This window comes from Parambassis ranga, chromosome 1 (genome assembly GCF_900634625.1).
Source record: "Parambassis ranga chromosome 1, fParRan2.1, whole genome shotgun sequence".
Taxonomy (NCBI): Eukaryota; Metazoa; Chordata; class Actinopteri; family Ambassidae; genus Parambassis; species Parambassis ranga.
The window spans coordinates 2,614,697-2,634,090 of NC_041022.1; the positions used below are offsets into that span (position 1 = coordinate 2,614,697).

General features: G+C 46.8%; 2 protein-coding genes across 3 annotated transcripts in view; both read left to right on the top strand.

Moving 5' to 3' along the window:
* The window catches only part of LOC114440946 (testis-expressed protein 2-like), a 26,145-nt gene extending 14,689 nt beyond the window's left edge, over positions 1–11,456 (top strand). The window contains exons 4-13 of one of the 2 annotated variants that reach the window (XM_028413666.1): positions 270–470; positions 700–1,027; positions 1,110–1,318; positions 1,455–1,622; positions 2,150–2,249; positions 6,586–6,712; positions 7,235–7,348; positions 8,590–8,799; positions 9,160–9,280; positions 9,472–11,456. In XM_028413666.1, the coding sequence (XP_028269467.1) occupies positions 270–470; positions 700–1,027; positions 1,110–1,318; positions 1,455–1,622; positions 2,150–2,249; positions 6,586–6,712; positions 7,235–7,348; positions 8,590–8,799; positions 9,160–9,280; positions 9,472–9,621 (1,728 nt within the window). In that variant the 3' untranslated portion in view covers positions 9,622–11,456. The remainder of the gene's footprint in view (positions 1–269; positions 471–699; positions 1,028–1,109; positions 1,319–1,454; positions 1,623–2,149; positions 2,250–6,585; positions 6,713–7,234; positions 7,349–8,589; positions 8,800–9,159; positions 9,281–9,471) is intronic. The other variant, XM_028413745.1, reaches the window with a different exon arrangement.
* Positions 11,457–12,429: 973 nt separating this feature from the next.
* On the top strand, positions 12,430–19,272 carry ccdc40 (coiled-coil domain 40 molecular ruler complex subunit). The gene is made up of 19 exons (XM_028420470.1): positions 12,430–12,483; positions 12,849–12,943; positions 13,651–13,714; positions 13,844–13,983; positions 14,072–14,155; positions 14,294–14,513; positions 14,623–14,780; positions 14,864–14,986; positions 15,414–15,535; positions 15,617–15,860; positions 15,949–16,131; positions 16,237–16,482; positions 16,572–16,785; positions 16,864–17,033; positions 17,119–17,210; positions 17,853–17,973; positions 18,390–18,578; positions 18,676–18,834; positions 19,042–19,272. Exons 2-19 carry the CDS (start codon positions 12,854–12,856, stop codon positions 19,270–19,272), a joined length of 2,850 nt encoding a protein of 949 aa, XP_028276271.1. The 5' UTR covers positions 12,430–12,483; positions 12,849–12,853.
* The last annotated feature ends 122 nt before the right edge of the window (positions 19,273–19,394 follow it).

Consider the following 19,394-nt stretch of genomic DNA (forward strand, 5'->3'; position numbering starts at 1 on the left):
AGGGAGTGTCTGTACCACACGATTAAAAAACAATTTGGAGGTAGCTTTCACACAGAGGTGACAAAGCAGAAAATAAACTGGAATCTGGATCCTGAGCTGATTTAAAAAAAAAAAAAAATGGTTTCATATGAAAGTACAGAAGTGAATGTGTGACATGCTGTTATCAGTGTGCAGTCGGGTGACCTTTTCTGTCACTGGGTGACGGCAGCACGCTGTGAGCAGACATGGAATTTATGTCCTTCATAAGAATCAGTATCTTTTCCCTGCAGGGCTGGATGAATGAGATCTTAAACTATGACCCAGAGACGTACCACGCCACTCTGACGCAGTCTGTGTACGTCCGGTTGGAGGGCTCCATCATCCGTCTGTCTAAACCCAACCACAACATCGCCCGCCGCGCTTCACACAATGAACCGAAACCTGACGTCAGCTACATCAGCCAGAAGATCTACGACCTTAACAACAGCAAGGTACGGCCCTACGCTACTGTGAAGGATTTCCTTATCCCCCTTGCTTTATGCACCACCCTCTTGTCTCTGCACCAGTAATAAATATACATTCTGCTCTTCTTCCTTTTAAGTTGCATACTGGTTTTCAAGCACAGTGCTCCACAGAAAGCTTTCTTCTGTCTCCTGCAATAGCTGTGGAAAAGTATTTTGTTTATATTGATTGATTTCTCTCCCGTCCATGTTCCCTCAGGTCTATCTGGTGCCTCACAACCTTGCCAGGAAGCGGATATGGAACAAAAAATACCCCATCTGCATTGAACTCGGCAGACAAGATGACTTCATGTCAAAGGCAGAAGGTGACCGGTGGGAAACAGGAGATGTGACGAGTAAAGCAGAGGGGACAGGAGGAGCACAGGAGCGAGGATCCTCCTCATCTTCTTCTTCCAGCAGAGACCTCACCCTCTACCTGTTTGGGAGGACGGGCAGGGAGAAGGAAGAATGGTTCCAGAGGCTTCTAACAGCCTCGAAACTCAAGCCGGACATGAAGAAAAGTTCTAGTGTTGTGGGGAGTAAGATGGGTGAGTCCTAAATATTTATTCACACACCAAAGAAACTGCTAAATCCGCGATGGCGTTATAATTCCTGTGCTGTGGTCCACAGCTCTGAGCTGCCACAGTCGCAGCAGCAGCCGCGGCAGTCTGGATGAAGCTTCCGTCTCCTCAGTAACACCAGGCGGTGCCAAAAGCAGGCCTCTGCTTGACTACAATGTCTACATGGGCTCTTTGCTGCCAAAACAGGTGGCAGTCAGCCCCACAGCTGCCAGCCCCGCTCTCCAGAGTCCACAGAGCAGCCCTGGGGCTGATAAGAAGGTGCTCATTTAACACGGTTAACATGCTTTCCTTTCTCCACAAACCCGACCTTATTGTGTTACTACAACTGTGATAACACAAAAAAATATCAAATGTTTTGATTCATCATTTTATTGCTGCTCTGCTCTGCCTTTAGCTTCAGAACACCACCTCAGCTCAGGAGCAGCCCAGAGGAGAGGACGAGGAGGAAACTGTTGCCTGGGTGAACGCGGCTCTCGGCCGTGTCTTCTGGGACTTCCTAATGGAGCCCTACTGGGCCGAGCTGGTCTCCAAGAAGATTCAGATGAAGCTCAGTAAGATACGGGTGAGTGCAATAAGACCTCTAACCCCCCCTGTTTTCCCTTCTGGAATAGAAGCCGAAGCGGCCACGCTCTCCATCCTGCTGACGACATGTGTCCGGCCACACACGGAGAGAACACACAGACAGATAATCTCTCCAAATGTCAGTGTGTGTCTCTGTGCAGGCTCCATACTGGGTGTACAAGCAGGGAGAGAGAGAGAGAGAGACAGAAACACTGCATAATTTCCATTATATTATCCTGACAATGTTGGAAGTATTACTTCATTTCCAGAATGTGCTTTAAGCTGCACAGAAATAGCCTGTGGAAATACTGAGTCGGCTGATTATAGGGTGTGTCATCAGTGTGTGTTTAGGCACAGCTAAAGTGACTGTATGACTTTATAACATGTAAAAATATCCAGATTTTCTCTGTAATTTGTGAGTTTCTACTTTGTAACTTTACAAGTTTAACGTTGCTGAATTATCTTCAAGGAAATGAACAATGCATGCATCGTATTTCAGCTCAGTTTGTATTTTCTTGTCTCTTTCAGTTGCCTTACTTCATGAACGAGCTAACCCTGACAGAACTGGACATGGGCTCGGCCACTCCCAGAATCCTCAAGGCATACGAACCCTATGTTGACAACAGAGGCAAGAGAGACACAACCCAGAACACACACACACACATTCGTTTAACCACTGCGCACGTTTGACTGCCGTTACACTGAGCACTCAGGCCCCGTTCACACTGGAGAAAGTCATTCCAGCTAGAGTAGGATTGAGTCCAGACAGCCTTTAAGCTGGATGCGTTCAGACCTATTTTCAAATCTGGCTAGCACACACTTGTGTCCGCACTCAATCCGGCTTCATCCAGCATGTTTGCGGTCCTCCAAACCACTAGGTGGCGCCTCGTTATATACAGAGTCCTTTCACGCCGCGGTAGGACCACGTGTGTGCATGCGTCATGCGGTTTTTTGTCCCGTGTCGCGCCCCGTGAACCGGAAGTAGCATGTCGCTAGCCGGATTCGCTCGCCTCATTTGCGTTCACACCTGAGCCACATTTGAGCCAATCCGGCTAGATCCACCTCTTGAAATCAAACTGGATACAGCCGGATTCGAGGTGTTCACACTCAGAAAAAAACACATCTGGATTGATCTGGATGCGGCCAAATCCTGCTTAAGCCAGTGTGAACGGGGCCTTAGAGACAAGGAGTATAAAACAGGTCTAATGTAAAATCTGCCTCTGTGCTGATGGTTTATTCGTATACAGGTGTATACAGGCTTTTCCTCAGGAGATCAGCTGCAGAGTTTCCTGTTTAAGCTTTGCAGCATGCTGAAAGGGTTCACCAGAGAACATTGTACTTACTCAAAAAATAATTTACTGAACTTCTGCAAAAATGTGCAGCTCTTTTCTCCGTTCTCCCTCTCAGCAGGCTTCAAAGTTTACTGTTCCAGCTGTAGCTATCTGACCAATACACTGATGAGGTCACAGGAAGTTGCAGCATTATCTAATATGTACTTTACATTTTTTAAGTTGTTTTTAAAGGTCGGGTAGGAGATTCTGAAAACTCAGTGAGAGTCAGCCAGATTACAAAGTAAACACACGCCCCTTTCTCTCGGAGCTCACCCCGAAGCCACGCCCCCCAATCACATGGACGCGCATCACCTGAAGACGAGCTGCGGTCTGTGACTTCGGCCATCATGCACGTACCTCTCTGGTGCACAGAGCAGGAAGAGAGTGACAACCAGCCAATACTCCTACAGGGTCCACCCGGAGGATTGGCTGATGTTTTTAGTGTTTTATAGCTTCAGATGATTCATATTCTTCGTTTTAAAGCGAAACCGCCGAACTAATCGGTTGCTATCAGATTGTAAAGAGAAGTTACACTAATTTAACAAAAAGTGCATCAGAATGAACTCTCCTACCCGACCTTTAATGTAGTAATTATTGATTATTAAAACCTCTATTATTGGCCCATAGTGACATCGTTCCAGCTCTACATGTTGTAGGAACACGCACATGTTTGGTGTGGCAGTGACATCATTTCCACTGCCATTACAACACTGTTATCTCAGCATCACACCCCATTAGCGATATTTCCTGCTCTCCACACACACACACACACACAGAGGTGGCTAAACACATCCTGACTCAAGTTAGTTTAGTGTTGTGTATCTTTACAGAACACCATAATCATTTCACAGTTTAAAACTGCTTTAATATCAGTGTAGAGAGCTGAAGTCATTCCACTGACTTGAAGTGTTTTATATTTTGTCTAGAAGAAACTCCAAGAACTACAAGCTGCCAGATAAAAGTCCTGTTGGACAAACAGTGTCAACTGTTGAACACTTTTGTAATCGCACACACACGTGGACCAGAGCGACTTGTTGTCTCATGACTCTGTGGCTCTCATTCTTTCTTCCAGTCGTCCTGCTGTGACTTGATCAGATCACAATACAGAGGCTGTGCCCTCCATCAGAACGACAGCTGTCATCCCTCTGCACTGAGGGCAGCTCTGTCCAGACTCAGCGGCAGCAACCAATTAGAATGCTTCTAATAATTCATAGCAGCAGCACAGGCTAGACATTTGAGTCAGAACGCAGTGGTGCCATCATTAGTCTGTGACGGCAGCCGTTCCCTCACTGTGCAGAAAAGGGAAAATAAGGGTCACTGTGACACACACACCGGAGCACAACATGCACTTACACCCACTGAGCCTGTCAGCTCGGAGAGACACGCCGTGACCTTTCCCCTCCTCTACAGCTGCTGCCAAACAGTGACAAACAGTGCTCCATAAGGATGCGTTTGTTTAGCTATGGGTGAATGTGGAGAAATCCTGGAAAATGTCTCCTAAGTAAAGAGCCTTGTTTACAGGAGTGGGATCTGATTGGCTGATGAAGAGCAGGCAGGCCTTAATAAGCACTTCAGCAGGTCTGTAGAAGGAGTAAGGGGTAAATCAAAGATTATGTGAGGGTTTAGCTCTGCACAGCTACACAGGGTGACGTTTCTGCTAACCGTGTTCTAGTTTTGATCACAGGCAGCTTTCATTTTCAGAGGAATTTGTCTATGATCATTCAGACATGCATCGAGCGCTCCGTCACTTCAAACCCGCTTTATTTTTGTCATCTCTCCTTACAGTCTGCGACACGTCGTCTGTTTCTGCAGCCTTCCTGCTTTTCTCTTCCCCTCTCATTCCCTTTCATTTTCTCCTTCCTCTTATTCACTCTTTAGTCTCGGTGTCTCTCTTCCTCCCTCCTGTGCTGTGAGTCACCGCCTCAGTTTTATCACTCCGCCGCTCATCTAACCCTGTAATGAGAGCAGGAATCGACTGCATCTCCAGCTGAGGCGACAGCGGCGTTCCTTGGATCAGTTCCAGGCAAAAAAAAAAAAAAAAAAAAAAAACGCACCTCAAAAGCCACTTCGAACCTGATCTGTGCACACGCCGCCTGGTCTTATTGATCGGATCTCAGCTTTAATTGCATCTACGTTCAGAAACGGCAACATGCATCGTTTTTAGACGTCAGAAATTTGAACAAAAGGCTTATTATCCATTGGCTGAAGCTTACTGAAGGCCTTTAGCTGTACTAATCCCTGCGCATGTTTCTGCTCTGCTCGTGTGGCCGTCTATTGTTAGAAAACGGACATTTTCAGTGCCTGTATCGGGTTCTGCCTTTACCTTGTCTGACCCTGCTCCTTCCCGGAACAGGCATGCTGAGTGCGGTGGATCAATGAACCTCTATAGCCGTGTATTGTCGGCCCGTCTTCTTGAGAAATGAACTCTGCGTGCTTCTGCAGTACACTTATTTGTTTTTATGGATGCTCTTTAATGCCCCCCTGCACATGTGAAGGCACACCTCACTATGTGGATTAGCGCAGCACTAACGAAACCCAGCGCCCCGCTCAAACCCCTGGCCCGACCAGGTTCAGCCCCCCCCCCCCCCTCCCTCGACAGTGGGCTCAGTGGATCGGTGCCTTGCTGATTGTCTGTTTTCGAACCTTCTCCTCTTTCTTCCTTCCTGGTTTCGTTTCTCGTGGTTCTCTTTAAGGCTCTTACTCGGATCATCTTTCTCTTTCTCACACCGGACTTATTGCATTATCGTGTCATTTAGCACAGCCAGCTGGTGTTCAGCGAGAACAGGATGCCTACACTGCTACTCTGCTCATCATTTGTCTTTTTTTTAATGCGGCGCTTATCAAAAACACACCTAACCATACATGTAGTGAATGTGCGCGCTCTTATGCGTGCATGGACTCATGGTTTCTCATCTACCTCCTCTTAATGACTTTCTTCATCACCTCATTCTCAATCTGTCAAACTCTACTGCCCTCTAGTGGTGTAAAAAAGGGGAAACCACAGCCAGGTTTGTGTGATCCTGTGTTGTGAACAAAAGAAAAAGATCAGACATCAGAGGCAGGCTTTGTTTGCTGTGTATATATATAATCCAGATTACAGCGCAGCACTCGGTCCTGCAGATGTAAAAAGCAATAGGCAAAAAGGGAAGAGGGAGAAACAGGCAGAGGGAGGCTTCGGTGATTCTGCAGCCAGTCCCTCCCCACTCGCCCCCTGCTGATATCAAACGGAGGCTGGAGGGGGGAGAGACTGCATGCTCTCCAACTGTTTCTCCTCCGTTTAAAGGACCTTGTGATCTCTCTGTCTTTCTTCACGCTCCCTTCCTCAGGTCTTTCCTTGCGTCTTTCTCATCTGAGCGAAAGGATCAAGAAAATAAAATCAGTCGGGGTCCCCGCGTCAGTGAGGCTTTCTATGGGGAGGGGAGAGAAGTCACAGAAAGGGCAACACAGTGAAAGAAGTGTGTGAGAGGAGTGAGCCTTAAAACTCATAGCTGTGTTGTTTCAGTTCGAGGCAGCAGCCATTTTGAGTCCTTTCCACCACAAACACTGCGGTGTGTTGTTGTTGTTGTCGTTTGACTGTATAGTTTCACTACTCTAATTCTCTCTCACATCAACATTGCTGCGTGTGCTTCTCAGGTCTGTGGTTCGACCTGGACGTTTCCTACAGCGGCTCCTTCCTCATGACCCTGGAGACCAAGATGAACCTCATCCGTCTGGGCAAGGAGGGAGACGGCCTCCGCTTCGGCGAAGTCGGCAAAGAGGGGTGAGACGGTCGAGCTCCATCACACCACACAAGCACGTTTTTTTCACTCTGTCCACGGCTCTGCTCTGCTGTCTGTTTCACGCCGTGTCTTTTTCTGTGGTGTTTCTGTCCTCCTCCCTCTCTGCCCCTTTGGATTCTACCTTTAATGCGGCTGTTAACTGGATTCTGTCCTTGGTGAGTGCTGCTTGATTTGAACAGGAGGAGGAGTAACTTTAGTTTGTGGGTTGTCTGATTTCCTGAACTGTACCAGTCAGCTCTTCATGTCACTCATCATTCGTGCCTTGATGCTTTCATCAGTGTGTTTCTTGTTTTCATCGTCCAAATTAAATCTCATTTAATCTTTAGTCTCACACTTAAACTACATCTTAAAGCAAACTAATCTGCAAGCTAATACGTACTAAAGCAACCATGTGTAGAGGTTCAGAGTGTGTGCATGAGAGTAGTAATACAAGCATGATGCATGAGTTAGTACAGGTGTGTGTGTAGGTATATTCAGTCTAATGTGTGTGTGTGTGTGTGCAGGTACAGGCCACGGACCTACTGCCTGGCTGATAGTGATGAAGAGTCGTCCAGCGCAGGGTCATCGGATGAGGAAGACTCCTCGGATCTCTCCAATGATTCTGCCGGAGCAGAAGGGTGAGAATGAGCTTATGAACATTACTTTATACCAGGGGGTGGGCAATTATTTGTTTTGCGAGGGCCACATAGACTTCCATAAGAAAAGCAAAGGGCCACATGTTTTCATAATAATAATATAAATTGGAGCCCACTGGCACAGTGTCTACCTTTATACATATGCTCCTGTTTCATGTCATTCACTGGTTCCTCCTCTGTCCTCTCTGTGTGTGTCCATGTCTGCTCTGAGTGTGTGCTGGTTGTATGTTGAAACACACACACACAGTGCAGAGCAGCACAGATGATGTGAAGATATTTTTACAGAAGAAAACCATTAGAGTCAAAGTTAAAGTAGAAAGTAGTTCTGAAAGTCGGGCAAGATCTGAGCTTTTTAAGAGCAGATGACGATGAAATGTGTCGGCTGCAGCACCGTGGTAACATCTGAATGCGCCGTGGAGTTTCTGTGTGTGTTACCGTACATTTCAGAATAGTCGCGCAGCATTTTTTAAGTGTACGCAGCACGACCGTGTCGCTCCAGAGAGTAGATGGGATGACGCAGTACAGCAGCGTGGAAGAGACGAGGAGGGTTGGGAAGGTGCCGTCAGAGTTCAACAGCTGACTTTTGCTGCCTTTGTTTACTATTGTGTGCACGGTCCGCGGGCCGCATTGAAGACGCAAGCGGGGCCGGGTGTGGCCCGCGGGCCATACTTTGCCCAGGTCTGCTTTATACACACTTCAAGGCCCATCATAGAGATTAAAATGTGTCGTTTAAAACACAAAAGTCATCACAAAATGACACCGCTCATCAAAGCCTGACCCTAGAAACACTTAACTTTCCACTTTAACTTTTCCACCACTTTATTCCATCAAAACTAAAGAATTAGTTGCAGCAATATTCTGTATTAAAAAATTCTGCCCTCTTTGATGAAACTAGCAAGGCAGCAATGACTCGGCTGTGATCAGCAGTCACATGAGAAAGATCGTGGAAGAGAAGTGTTTGGATCTGCAGGCTTTGCACAGCTGATGTGCAGAGAAGAGTTTAACAAATGATGAAATGCACGATTAAACAACTACAGCAGATAGATGTGTTAATTACGGTAATTATAGTGTGTTTACATTTTGTTTCTGTGTTTCTGACAAAGTGGTGTTGCTTCCATAGACATGTAGGACGTTGTGTTGTGCAGTGAACAACGAGCCCACACTCACAAAAACTTTTTTTTTTTTTTAAATCTCCCTTTTTCCTTTTTATTAACCACCCACAGTTTTGTTGGAGGACACAAACCCAGCAAGATCATGCGCTTCGTGGATAAGATCACCAAGTCCAAGTACTTCCAGAGGGCCACGGAGACCGAGTTCATCAAGAAGAAGATGGAGGAGGTGTCCAACACGCGCCTCCTGCTCACAGTGGAGGTTCAGCAGCTCCATGGAACGCTGGCCGTCAACATTCCTCCTCCTCCCACGGACAGGATATGGTATGTGTTTGTGCTCCACTCTGTGGAATGCTGAGTGACAAATAATCACATTTTCCTCAGAGATGGCACTTTACCCATAAACAGGAAAACACAGTGGGCTCTGTTGCAGACAACGGCCTTTAAGAAGGCTCCTGATTGGTCCAATTTTCTCTTACATGTCAACAAGCCACATACATACCTCAATTTCTAGATCATTACATCGAAACACAGTCAGGACATGTAAACAACTGACATTCCTTCTACATGGCAGCTCCATTCTTCATCAGTATAATTTACAAAGTGTTCCCTCACTGCCCCCTGGTGGTGATGGCTGCTCTTGTTGGAGGTTGTCAGTGTGTTTTGATGAATTTCCTGTCGCAGGTATGGCTTCAGGACGCCACCTCACCTGGAACTGAAGGCGCGGCCTAAACTGGGAGAGCGAGAGGTCACTCTGGCTCATGTTACAGACTGGATAGAGAAGAAACTGGACCAGGAATTCCAGGTAACACCAAGAAAGTGGCACCACAAATCTGACAGCAGGAACAAAACGGACATATAACACACACACACAGCTTAATTTGTGCAGTTTTTAATTTTCCATCTGGCTTAGCCGTCACCAAAAACCTTATTAGTTTGTAGTTTGAGATTTGTCTCCGCATCCATCCATCCATCCATCATTTTCTCCTCTCATAGAAAATCCTTGTGATGCCAAACATGGACGACGTGTGGCTGACCATCATGCATTCTGCCATGGACCCACGCACGGCCTGCGGCCCTTTAGTCGCCCCCTCAGCGGACTCGGAGCCTTCGCAGCCAGAGACAGACGGCACCGGCCAGCCGTGACTGTCGTCGTGGTCGTCGTTGTTGTTTACAGTATTTTTCCTAAAACTTATGAAGTCTCAAAATGAGAACTGGAGCCAAAGCGGAGAGGTCTGCTGACGCTACTGTAATGTAGTGCAAACACATTCCTGTAGTGAACGACATTGGAATTGTTTTACAGATGAAGACCAACGTAACACTAAAGACAAACTGTTGCTGCTCTGTGAGGTGGTGTTTGTTCTACCAGAGAGGATTCGTCTGTAAAGAGCGACGAGAAGAAGCAACTGAACATGTGAAGGGCTTATAGCTGTGGGGTGCGTTAATGAGGTGGAAAATTCATATATATAAAAATGTCCTATGAACACACTGATGTGGCAGCATTCACCTGAGACCTTACAGCCAGAGAGACAGAGCAAGTGGAGTTACAGCGTGACAGTAGGTCAGCTTTGAGTGTGAAAGCTGAGAATGGCCCTCTGATAACGGAGGAAATGACCTGGTCACCTGTGGAGCAGTGGAAGCCGACAGTCTGACTGATCACACCTGATCACTGCATCACTGCCACACCCGGACAGGACGTCAGGGTGTATATCACTAAACCACAGACTGTGAATAATGCAGCCTGTCACTCAGCCTTAATTATGCAAAAAATATCATTTTATCAAATAAGTCAACCCCTCTGAAATCAGTCATAAAACAGGACCTGATTATTTATTCACATTTTAACCTGGAGGTTAGACCACAGGTTGAGATTTGAGAGATTAGAACTGACTTTAAAGTCCATCATAGCATCACAGCACATCCCACGTTATAAATAAATAAATGTAAAATCATTTCCAGGAAGGCCATTCTCATCTTCTGCAGAGCCAATGTTGAGAAGGATGAAGCGCTCAGCGCTCGGTTACTTTGCCATAAATATTAAAGTGGCTTAATGTGAGTGATTTCTAACAGTATTGATTTGTGCTGTGACCAGACCTTTGATTGCCAAACCTCTTTCTTTTTTCTTTTTTTTTACACCACTAATGATATGTAGGACAGGTGTCACTCACTTCAAAGGCTCTGATCCTGGACAGGATGAGAAGTACGAGGCCTCTGAAGCTTCTGTTGAATGTATGTGCGGACATTTTTGCTTCCAGGCGTTGAATGGAAACTGTTCTTTCTTTTTTTTTGTTTTAACTCATATTTTGACCGGTTTATGCAAAGGATTGCACACATGTTTTTTTTTTTTTGTTTTCACTCTCGTCGCATATCCTTCTCCTGATATGTGACTCAGATCCTGGTGTTGTCATGAAGACATTGCTGATACTTAGTGGTGTTTATGTTGGAATTTAAATGATCAACTCTGCTTTAAGCGAAGTATAAAGACACTCAAGTGAAGTACAGACTTATACCATAAAGCTTCTATTGCCAAGAATGTACAGCCACATCTACAGTACCTTTGTGACCCGTCATACCTGAAGTCATACCAATTAGGCCTAAAGGTACGCTGTCTGGATAAAAGCATTATATTTACAGATGTGCGTTAACATTGTTTACAGCAGTTCCTGTGTTTTTTCTTGATCTCTTTGGATACTAAAGCACTGTAACGACTCAGTTTGTTGCCTTTCGTTCCTCTTTCTCTGGCCTTCGTTTAAATGCGTACATGAAGTGGGTAATGGTTTCACTTTTTTGTCTTTGGTATAAGCAGAATGAAAATGAATTTTTTGAGGATATATGAAGATTACGACATTGATGATTTGTATCTGTGAATTATTAATGAATTTTTAAAAATGTACATGTACTTTTAAGGCCAAATTCAGTGATTATTGTATGTGTGTATCTGCCTTATTTATAAAGCAAAAATAAATCTGTTATTGAAAGTGTTTTTGTTGTTATATCTTTAATACTTATTTTTCTATAGAGTCAAAAATAGTGAAGAAAATTTCAATCTTTCTATAGTTTTCAGTAATTTTTTTAGGTTTAAAAGTAGGAATACTAACCACGTGTAATGTTTACAGCGTGTGTTAGAGCAGCGGTCCCCAACCTTTTTTGCACCACGGACCGGTATCATGTAAAACAATACTTTCACGGACCGGCACAGAAAAAAACAAAAAAAAAAAAACAAAGTGCATAAACAGACTCTTACTCTTATGCTTAATTAGTGGGAGCCTTTGAGCTTTCTCAGCAATGAGGCGGTCCCATCTGGGGATAATGGGAGACATGACACCCGAAGTGTGTTTCTTATGTCCAGTCCACTCCGTAATTTTGTTTTGGCCGTCATTAATTGCTTCAGTCGTTCTTGTTCATGTTTTCTTCCATGGCTTGTCTTTTAATGCAGGGTGCTCGGTCTCGCAGTTTTGAAGGCTTCGTTGCCTCATTTGCGAGTCTGTCGCCACATCACTCAGAGCGGACTTGGTGTGTGAGAATCACCTGTTGCAATAAATCCGTATTTTAAATAGGACTCCTGATATAGTCTTTTAAATGCAGGTTTCTTTTTCTTTGAAGGGGTAGGCTCCTCTTCTTCTGTCTCCTCGTTAGGCCTTTTCCCCTTTCCGAAGAAGCTCTCCAAAGACGTTTGTTTTTTATTCATTTTTGCTGCTTGTGGGCTTAATTTTGGGGCCGTATCCCGTGACCGAGACAAGCGTCTGGGCAGGTGCTTAAAGGCACAGGCGGATGGATCTGATCGATTTATAAATGAAACAGCTTTCAGACTCAGATAATGAATAATATATGTTTTGCTCAGTCTTTCTGTGCGGCCCGGTACCAAATGACCCACGGACCGGTACCGTGCACTGTGTTAGAGGAGATCACCCATCAGGACTGGGCTACTGAGCACTACTGCGCATGCACCTCCAGGAGATGTTTGCCGTTGCCTAGTAACGTCGGTCAGCTGGTCCGTCAGAAGCAGAGGTAGGTGTAGCACTTCTGCTAACTGCTTTTAAAGATAACACTGTTATGAATGTGTGATTCAAACATATGATTGAAACAAACGTTTGAACCCTCCACCGTCTGTTGATGCTCTGCGCTCTGTCTGAGCTTCTTTCCCCGCTGAGCTAACAATCAGCGGACCGCTGCTAACACCGGTGCTAGCACGCTAATGCTAAGCTAGCTTGAGGAAAGTTGATAACTCTGAATTGAAAGGTTTGGTGTTTTCTGTACAGCTACAATGAAATATAACAAACACAACAAATAACACGCTTAAAGCAGGAGCACGGAGCTTTTAGCTTTAGAAAACAAACCTTGGTGTGAGTTATGCTAATCTATCTTCATGTCAGGCACAATGCAGAGCCCACGGAAAGAGGAGAGCTCCACCAGCCTGCAGGATGGAGGAAGCGAAGCAGAGGAGGAGAGTGAAGCAGCAGCTGCAGAGGTGTGATCAATAAATAACATACACCAGTAGTATGAAGTGTTCAATGTAGTTAAAACAAAATACTAACAGTTAAAAAATGAAATCAAAATACATGAATATTTTTAACCTCATGTTATTTTAATAACATTGGTCTGAGGCTTAAATATAAAGTATAAAGTTTAAATATAAAGCCTCTGTCGGAGAGTCCAGGTCCTCTCCTACAACAAGGCGGCCATGTTGTGGGAGAGGACCTGGACTCTCTGACAGAGGTGTGTCAGAGGAGGACGTGGTCCAAAATAAAGACCATACTGGACCGTCCCTCTCACCCGCTCCACACTGTGCTGACCAGCTACAGGAGCTCGTTTAGCAACAGACTCCGACTCCCACGATGCACCACTGAGAGACACAGGAAGTCATTCCTGCCCGTCTCCATCAAAATACTGAACTCTGAACTGTAACAGTCACTCAGACACTGCACATTCACACTGGTTCATTCATGTCCTGCTCTCTAGGGATTTAGATATTTATTATATATTTCAACTTCATACTTCAATTTATCTTTGATTCTATTTGTCTGTAACAAAAAGAATTTCCGCTCGGGGATAAATAAAGGAATTCTGGTTCAGATTCTGGTTCTGTTGTGTTAAATGTCTAAAATGTGGAACATCTGTCAGACCTGCATAGATGCATTCTCTCTCTCTGTGTGTGTGTCCCTGTGTGACTGACAGGTTCTGACTGAGGACACCGCCCCACATCCTCACCCAGAAAACTCCCTTGATGCCGTGCATGCAGGTAAGTCACACACACACACACACACACACACACACACACACACTGGATTAGGTCTGAGGAAATGTCTGCCACATATCATCAGATTGGATCAAATCAACATATTGATTTGTCTCATTTCTTGTGTTTCAGTCCAGGAAAATGTTGCTGAGGTGTCGCTGTCACCTCACAACTCACACCTGAACACATCGGTAGACATGCAGGAGCAGGAACCGGGAGAGGAGGAGGAGGAGGAGGAGGAAGAGGAGTTCCTTATTTTTAACCCTGAACACGTCTGTACCTCTTTCTTCACTATCTTCAGTATCATTTTGAATACACTTGTGCTGCATCACACTGATGCTACATTTGATGTGTTTGTAGCCGGTGGCCAGAAGGCAGCAAGCGGCTCTGAGCAGACACTTCAGCCAACAGCTGAAGAAGATCAACCTGGACATAAAGGAAAAGGTCGGCAGCGGATATTTTTTTTACCTTTGCATGTCCAGACACTGATGCTGTTGACCTGTATGAGAAATACGTCAAAATGTTCAGATGAGGATGATTTGTTGTCGTCTGATTGCTTCCTCTGTCTCTTTTGCTGCCCAGCTGGCAGCAGAGAAGGCTGACGCCGGACACATAGATGCGATAGGTGTGGAGGTGTTCAGGAAGCAGGAGCTGCTGGTCAGACTGCACAACAGGATGGAGGACCGTCATCAGATCAAGGCTGAGGTGGAAGCCAAACATCGGCGCTTTCAGGATCAGCAGGAGGCTGCGAAGAGACAACATTATAGCAAGACCAGCCAGGGCAGCGAAGCCCAGACCATCGGTGAGAGCGAGGCGCCCCCTCACTGTCCACTCTGATAATTACAACCAAGATTTATCACGTTAATGGTGGAAATGTGTATGAACTACACCTGCCCTGTATGTCCTGCCAGTGTCCCAGCTACAGGCGGAGTTAGACAGCGTGATGCTGCAGCTCGTCTATACACAAGAAGTCAGTGAACACCTGTGGTCTGAAGTCAAAGCCGTGAACACCATCAGGTGCAAAGCACGAGTGGAGAAGAGTCAGGCAGGACAACAGAAACATAAGCAGGTGCACGGGCCGGATCATTGGAATGTAGCAGACATTATGCTGTGCTTTACCGGTATTGATCAGGAACCCTCCTGTGTGATCAGGATTTGTATCTGGAGCGCCTGACGCAGGACATGGAGAGGCTGAGGCAGCAGATAGCCATGTGTGACGTTCAGGGCGGGGCTCAGGCGGAGGAGACGCAGGCAGCCAAAGAGGTCCTCACTGAGGTAAGTAAGCAGTATTTGTAAAAGAGCAAAGGTCATGTGTACAGGATAAGGCTGCAATATGGAAACCCACTGTAACAGTAAGTCACTTATAGCCGGACTCGAGTCCAAGTCAGTCAGTCAGGACTCAGGTCTCATCATGTTTCTGTGGGGTGTTTCCCTCTCAGTCTGTACACAGCAACATTCATCCCACTTTCACCACCACCTCCTGAAACAGGAAACCAAAAAACCTGTGATTCTCAGTAGAGCTTTAAAAATGAGGCAATATTGATGTCTGACAATCACAGAGAGAGAGACTCCCATTCACAAGGATAAGAAGAGAGTGGACGCAGGCTAGATGGCAGCAGAGGCAGCAGCTCATAGCGTGACACAAATGCATTCGGTGTGTCCAAACAGCATCGCTCTCATCACCGTCTGTGTGTCTGTGCAGGCGGAGATGGAACTGGAGTCGCTCCTGTTGGGTCGCAAACAGCTGCTGCAGCAGTGGAACAGCAGCCTCCTGGGCATGAGGAGGCGAGATGAGGCGCTGGGTGCGATCCAGGAGGCCGTCCGGTCAGAATAAATCCAGCTTTTTACACACGATGATGAGCTTCACACGCCTCACTCGTTCCCTGCCGTCGCTGATTCTTTCAGAGCTGCTGAGCACCAGGCCACCCTGCTGGACAAAGAGGCTGAGTCCTACAAGAAATCCATCATCGCAGAGGAGGACCAGTTTGAGACGGTGCATATGCAGCTGAACTTGTCTGAGATGGACGCCGCCAGCACCAAAAAGCTTCTCGGTCAGAAGCAGGCTCAGCATGAGGCCCTGCAGAGCCACTTCAGCACCTGCCTCCGCATGCTGCGCGAGACCGAGCGCACCCTCGCCACGCTCACAAAGGTAAGACGGCTACAAACTGTCCTCCTACAATCCCGGTCCGCTCGATCAATCCCGGCCCACACTCTGATTCTCTTTGTTCTTCCAATAGGAAGCCAATATACAACAAACCGAGCTGGCTGTTAGGAAGAGGCAGCTGGAGAAAGAGAGCTCTGTACATCTGGAGGTCGAGGACAAGATCATCGCACACATGCAGCAGAACCTCACATACAACAAGGCTGCAGAGTGCTCCCAGAGGCTCACCAGCAAGATGGCCTCCCTCAAGAAGGAGAAGGTCGCGATGGCACATCTTCCATATAACCGGCTCCATTAATCACGTTGGTATTTATGTGCAAGCTCATGACAAAGTAATTGATTTGCACCTCTGTTTCCTCTCCAGATGTGTAAGTTGCAGCGGCTGGAGAACGAGGTGTTGGCCGTGAGAATGGAGAGCTTGCAGATCGAACAGCACATGGACAGCCTGATCCTCGCACAGGAGGCCTTAGACGAGGAGATCGCGAAGTACAACGAGTCACTGACCCTCACCGAATCAAAGATTTCTTCACTCATTAAACTTATCAAGCAGAGGCAGGCGGCGGTCATCAACTGCCACGCGAAGATCTCTCAGATCACAGCCAGGACTGGGGTGAGAGCCTGCAGAGGGACCGAAACGCCCGTCAGTCCAAATGAATGGTGCATAAGGACAGATGTAAACATGGGTCTCTCTGTTCCCAGCAAGAAGACCTGAGTCCACTGCAAATCAAGGCACAGGCGGTGCTGACTGAGATCCAGGCTGTGGCAGCAGACATCAAGAGCAGCCAGCAGCTCTGGATGAAACGGCAGGGGATACTGGTGGGACTGACGCAGGAGATGCAGGCCAACAGCAGGGAGATCCTCAAACTGGAGACCGAGTTCACCATAATGCATCAGAAGAAAGTCCGCTTAGAACGTACGCAGCACACACACACACACACATGCTGTCAGGGAATTATTGCTGTAGGTCACCTATGATCTCCAACCCCACCAGGTCAGATGAGGTCAGAGAACCGAGACGAGACGGAGCTGGAAAAGAACTCCAAGACACTGAAGACGGAGCTGCTGAAGCTCAACACGCTGATGAGCAAGAACAGCGAGCTCCGCCAGGCTCTGCAGCAGGAGAACGCTCTGATGGAGACGGACTTCTGCCTGAGACTTAAGGCAGGTTAACGTTGATTCATCACTTTCAGTTCAGTTTGTTTTCTGCAGGTTTTTAAATGCGTTACCGTTCATATGACGTGTTCAGGAAGCCGAGCGGGGGTGCATCAAGATGCAGATGAGACACGAGAAGACTCAGGAGGAAAAGGAGAGGCTCCTCAACAGTCTGCTGGAGGCCGAGTCAGTCACACTTCATCTCTCTGTGTCTACACGTTGATCTCTTTACTGATATTTATCAAAGGCCCTGTTCACACTGGAGAAAGTCATTCCAGCTAGAGTAGGATTGAGCCCAGACAGCCTTTAAGCTGGATGCGTTCAGACCTATTTTCAAATCTGGCTAGCACACAGTTGTGTCCGCACTCAATCCGGCTTCATCCAGCGTGTTTGCTGTCCTCCAAACCACTAGGTGGCTCCTCGAAATATACAAAGTCAGTTCACGCCGCGGTAGGACCGCGTGTGAGCATGCCTCGTGCGTTTTTTTTGTCCCGTGTCGCGCCCCGTAAACCAGAAGTAGCATGTCGCTAGCCGGATTCGCTCGCCACATTTGCGTTCACACCTGAGCCACATTTGAGCCAATCCTGCTAGATCCACCTCTCGTGGGAGGATCTAGCCGGATTGAAATCAAACTGGATACAGCCGGATTCAAAGTGTTCACAAAGAAAAAAACACATCTGGATTGATCTGGATGCGGCCGAATCCTGCTTAAGCCACATTTTTTTCCCCAGTGTGAATGGGGTATTTGTCACATGACACCCACTGAGTCACTCGTGACTTCCTTGTTGTGATGAGTTGTGCATTGTTGTGTACACGTGCGACCCATAGGCGGCAGATCATGCTGTGGGAGAGGAAGATCCAGCTCTTCAAAGAGACTCGCTCTGCTGTTGACTCAGAGGTCGACCAGGGAGAGATCCGGACGATGAAGAGAGAAATCCACCGCATGGAGGTAAGCACATTGTGTGCTGCCTAATTCTCCATGTACAAGTTTTTTTTTCCAGTTCCCACATTTTAATTATTCAAGATCTTAGTAAGAAAAACTTCCTCACATCGAAATAAATGTCTTGTTGTCGAAGTCATGACAGTAAGTGATGAGGCCGAGGTCAGAAAAACACATGCAAACGAATCATGTGACGTCTAACAGCTCCACGTAGTTTACAAGTTTACACTGTCATAAAAAGCCTGTTAAAGTTATGGCAGTTTAAAATCTTAATGTCCAGGCATGGAAAGGTTCCAGGAACCATATGAAATGTACTTTAAGTGCCTTAAATCATACTTACATCATAATGCGGCATTGTGTTTTCTTAGTCGTCCTCCATCGTTTGTTCAATAGCTTAGAGAAGTGGGTAAAATGTCTCTTCGCAGGTGCGACTCGGCCATTTGATGAAGCAGCAGGAGCAGCTGCTGAGGGAAAGCGAAGCAGTGGTGGCGCAGAGGGAGACCATCGCCCTGCGGCGTGACGCCACGCTGGGAACCCGGCATAAGCGGACCACAAGGGGCGAGCTGAACCTCTGCATTCACGGCCTCCAGCGCAGGATCCAGGAAACACACAAGGTCAGACAAAGTGGTTTTTATCATGTTTTAGAAAAGTGCCGTCTGGGCAGAAATCTTATATATGCCGTGTGCGTGTCATCATCATCATCATCATCAGCAAGTGGCAGAGACTCAGCAGGAGATCAGGGAGCTACAGGGGAGCACGGCGAGTCTGAGTGACCGGCTCAAGCAGCAGAAGCAGCAGCTGATGGAAATGTGCAGCTCCAACTACATCATGAGCTCTCACTCTGCAGATCTGCAGGACACCAAAGACATGGTAAGAAGCTCAAACCGCAGGACAGCAGGCTGGAAATGCCGTTCTGTCCACGCACCACATTCTTCAACAACACCTGCTCTGTGACAGTCAGATGTGCACTCTCAGCGTGCTCTCAGTAGAGGTTGCATAACACAGGTGTGACAGGCAGCATAGTTTCCACTCCCACTCATCACGTCTTGTTTTCCCACCCGCTCTCATTCCCTGTAGAACTTGGCCTACCTGGTCACTCTGCAGAGCCGCAGCAAGAGGCTGCTTGGAGCGTGTGCGGGCCGCTACCAACCCTCCACCACCGCCAAGTCAGTGGAAGACGCCATGCAGAGCCAAGCGCAGCGCGTGAACACCATCAGCACCATCCTGGACCAAGTGTGCAAGGAGTTCCCCCAGCACCAGGGGGCGCTGCGCAAGCTGTCTCGAGCACTGGCCGTTAAGATAAGATAATCCTTTATTAGTCCCACGTGGGGGGTTGAGAAGAAAAAACAAATATAGAAAATAAATAAATAGAATGAACACAAGGTGAATGAATGCTTGATTAATTATATATATATATATATATATATATA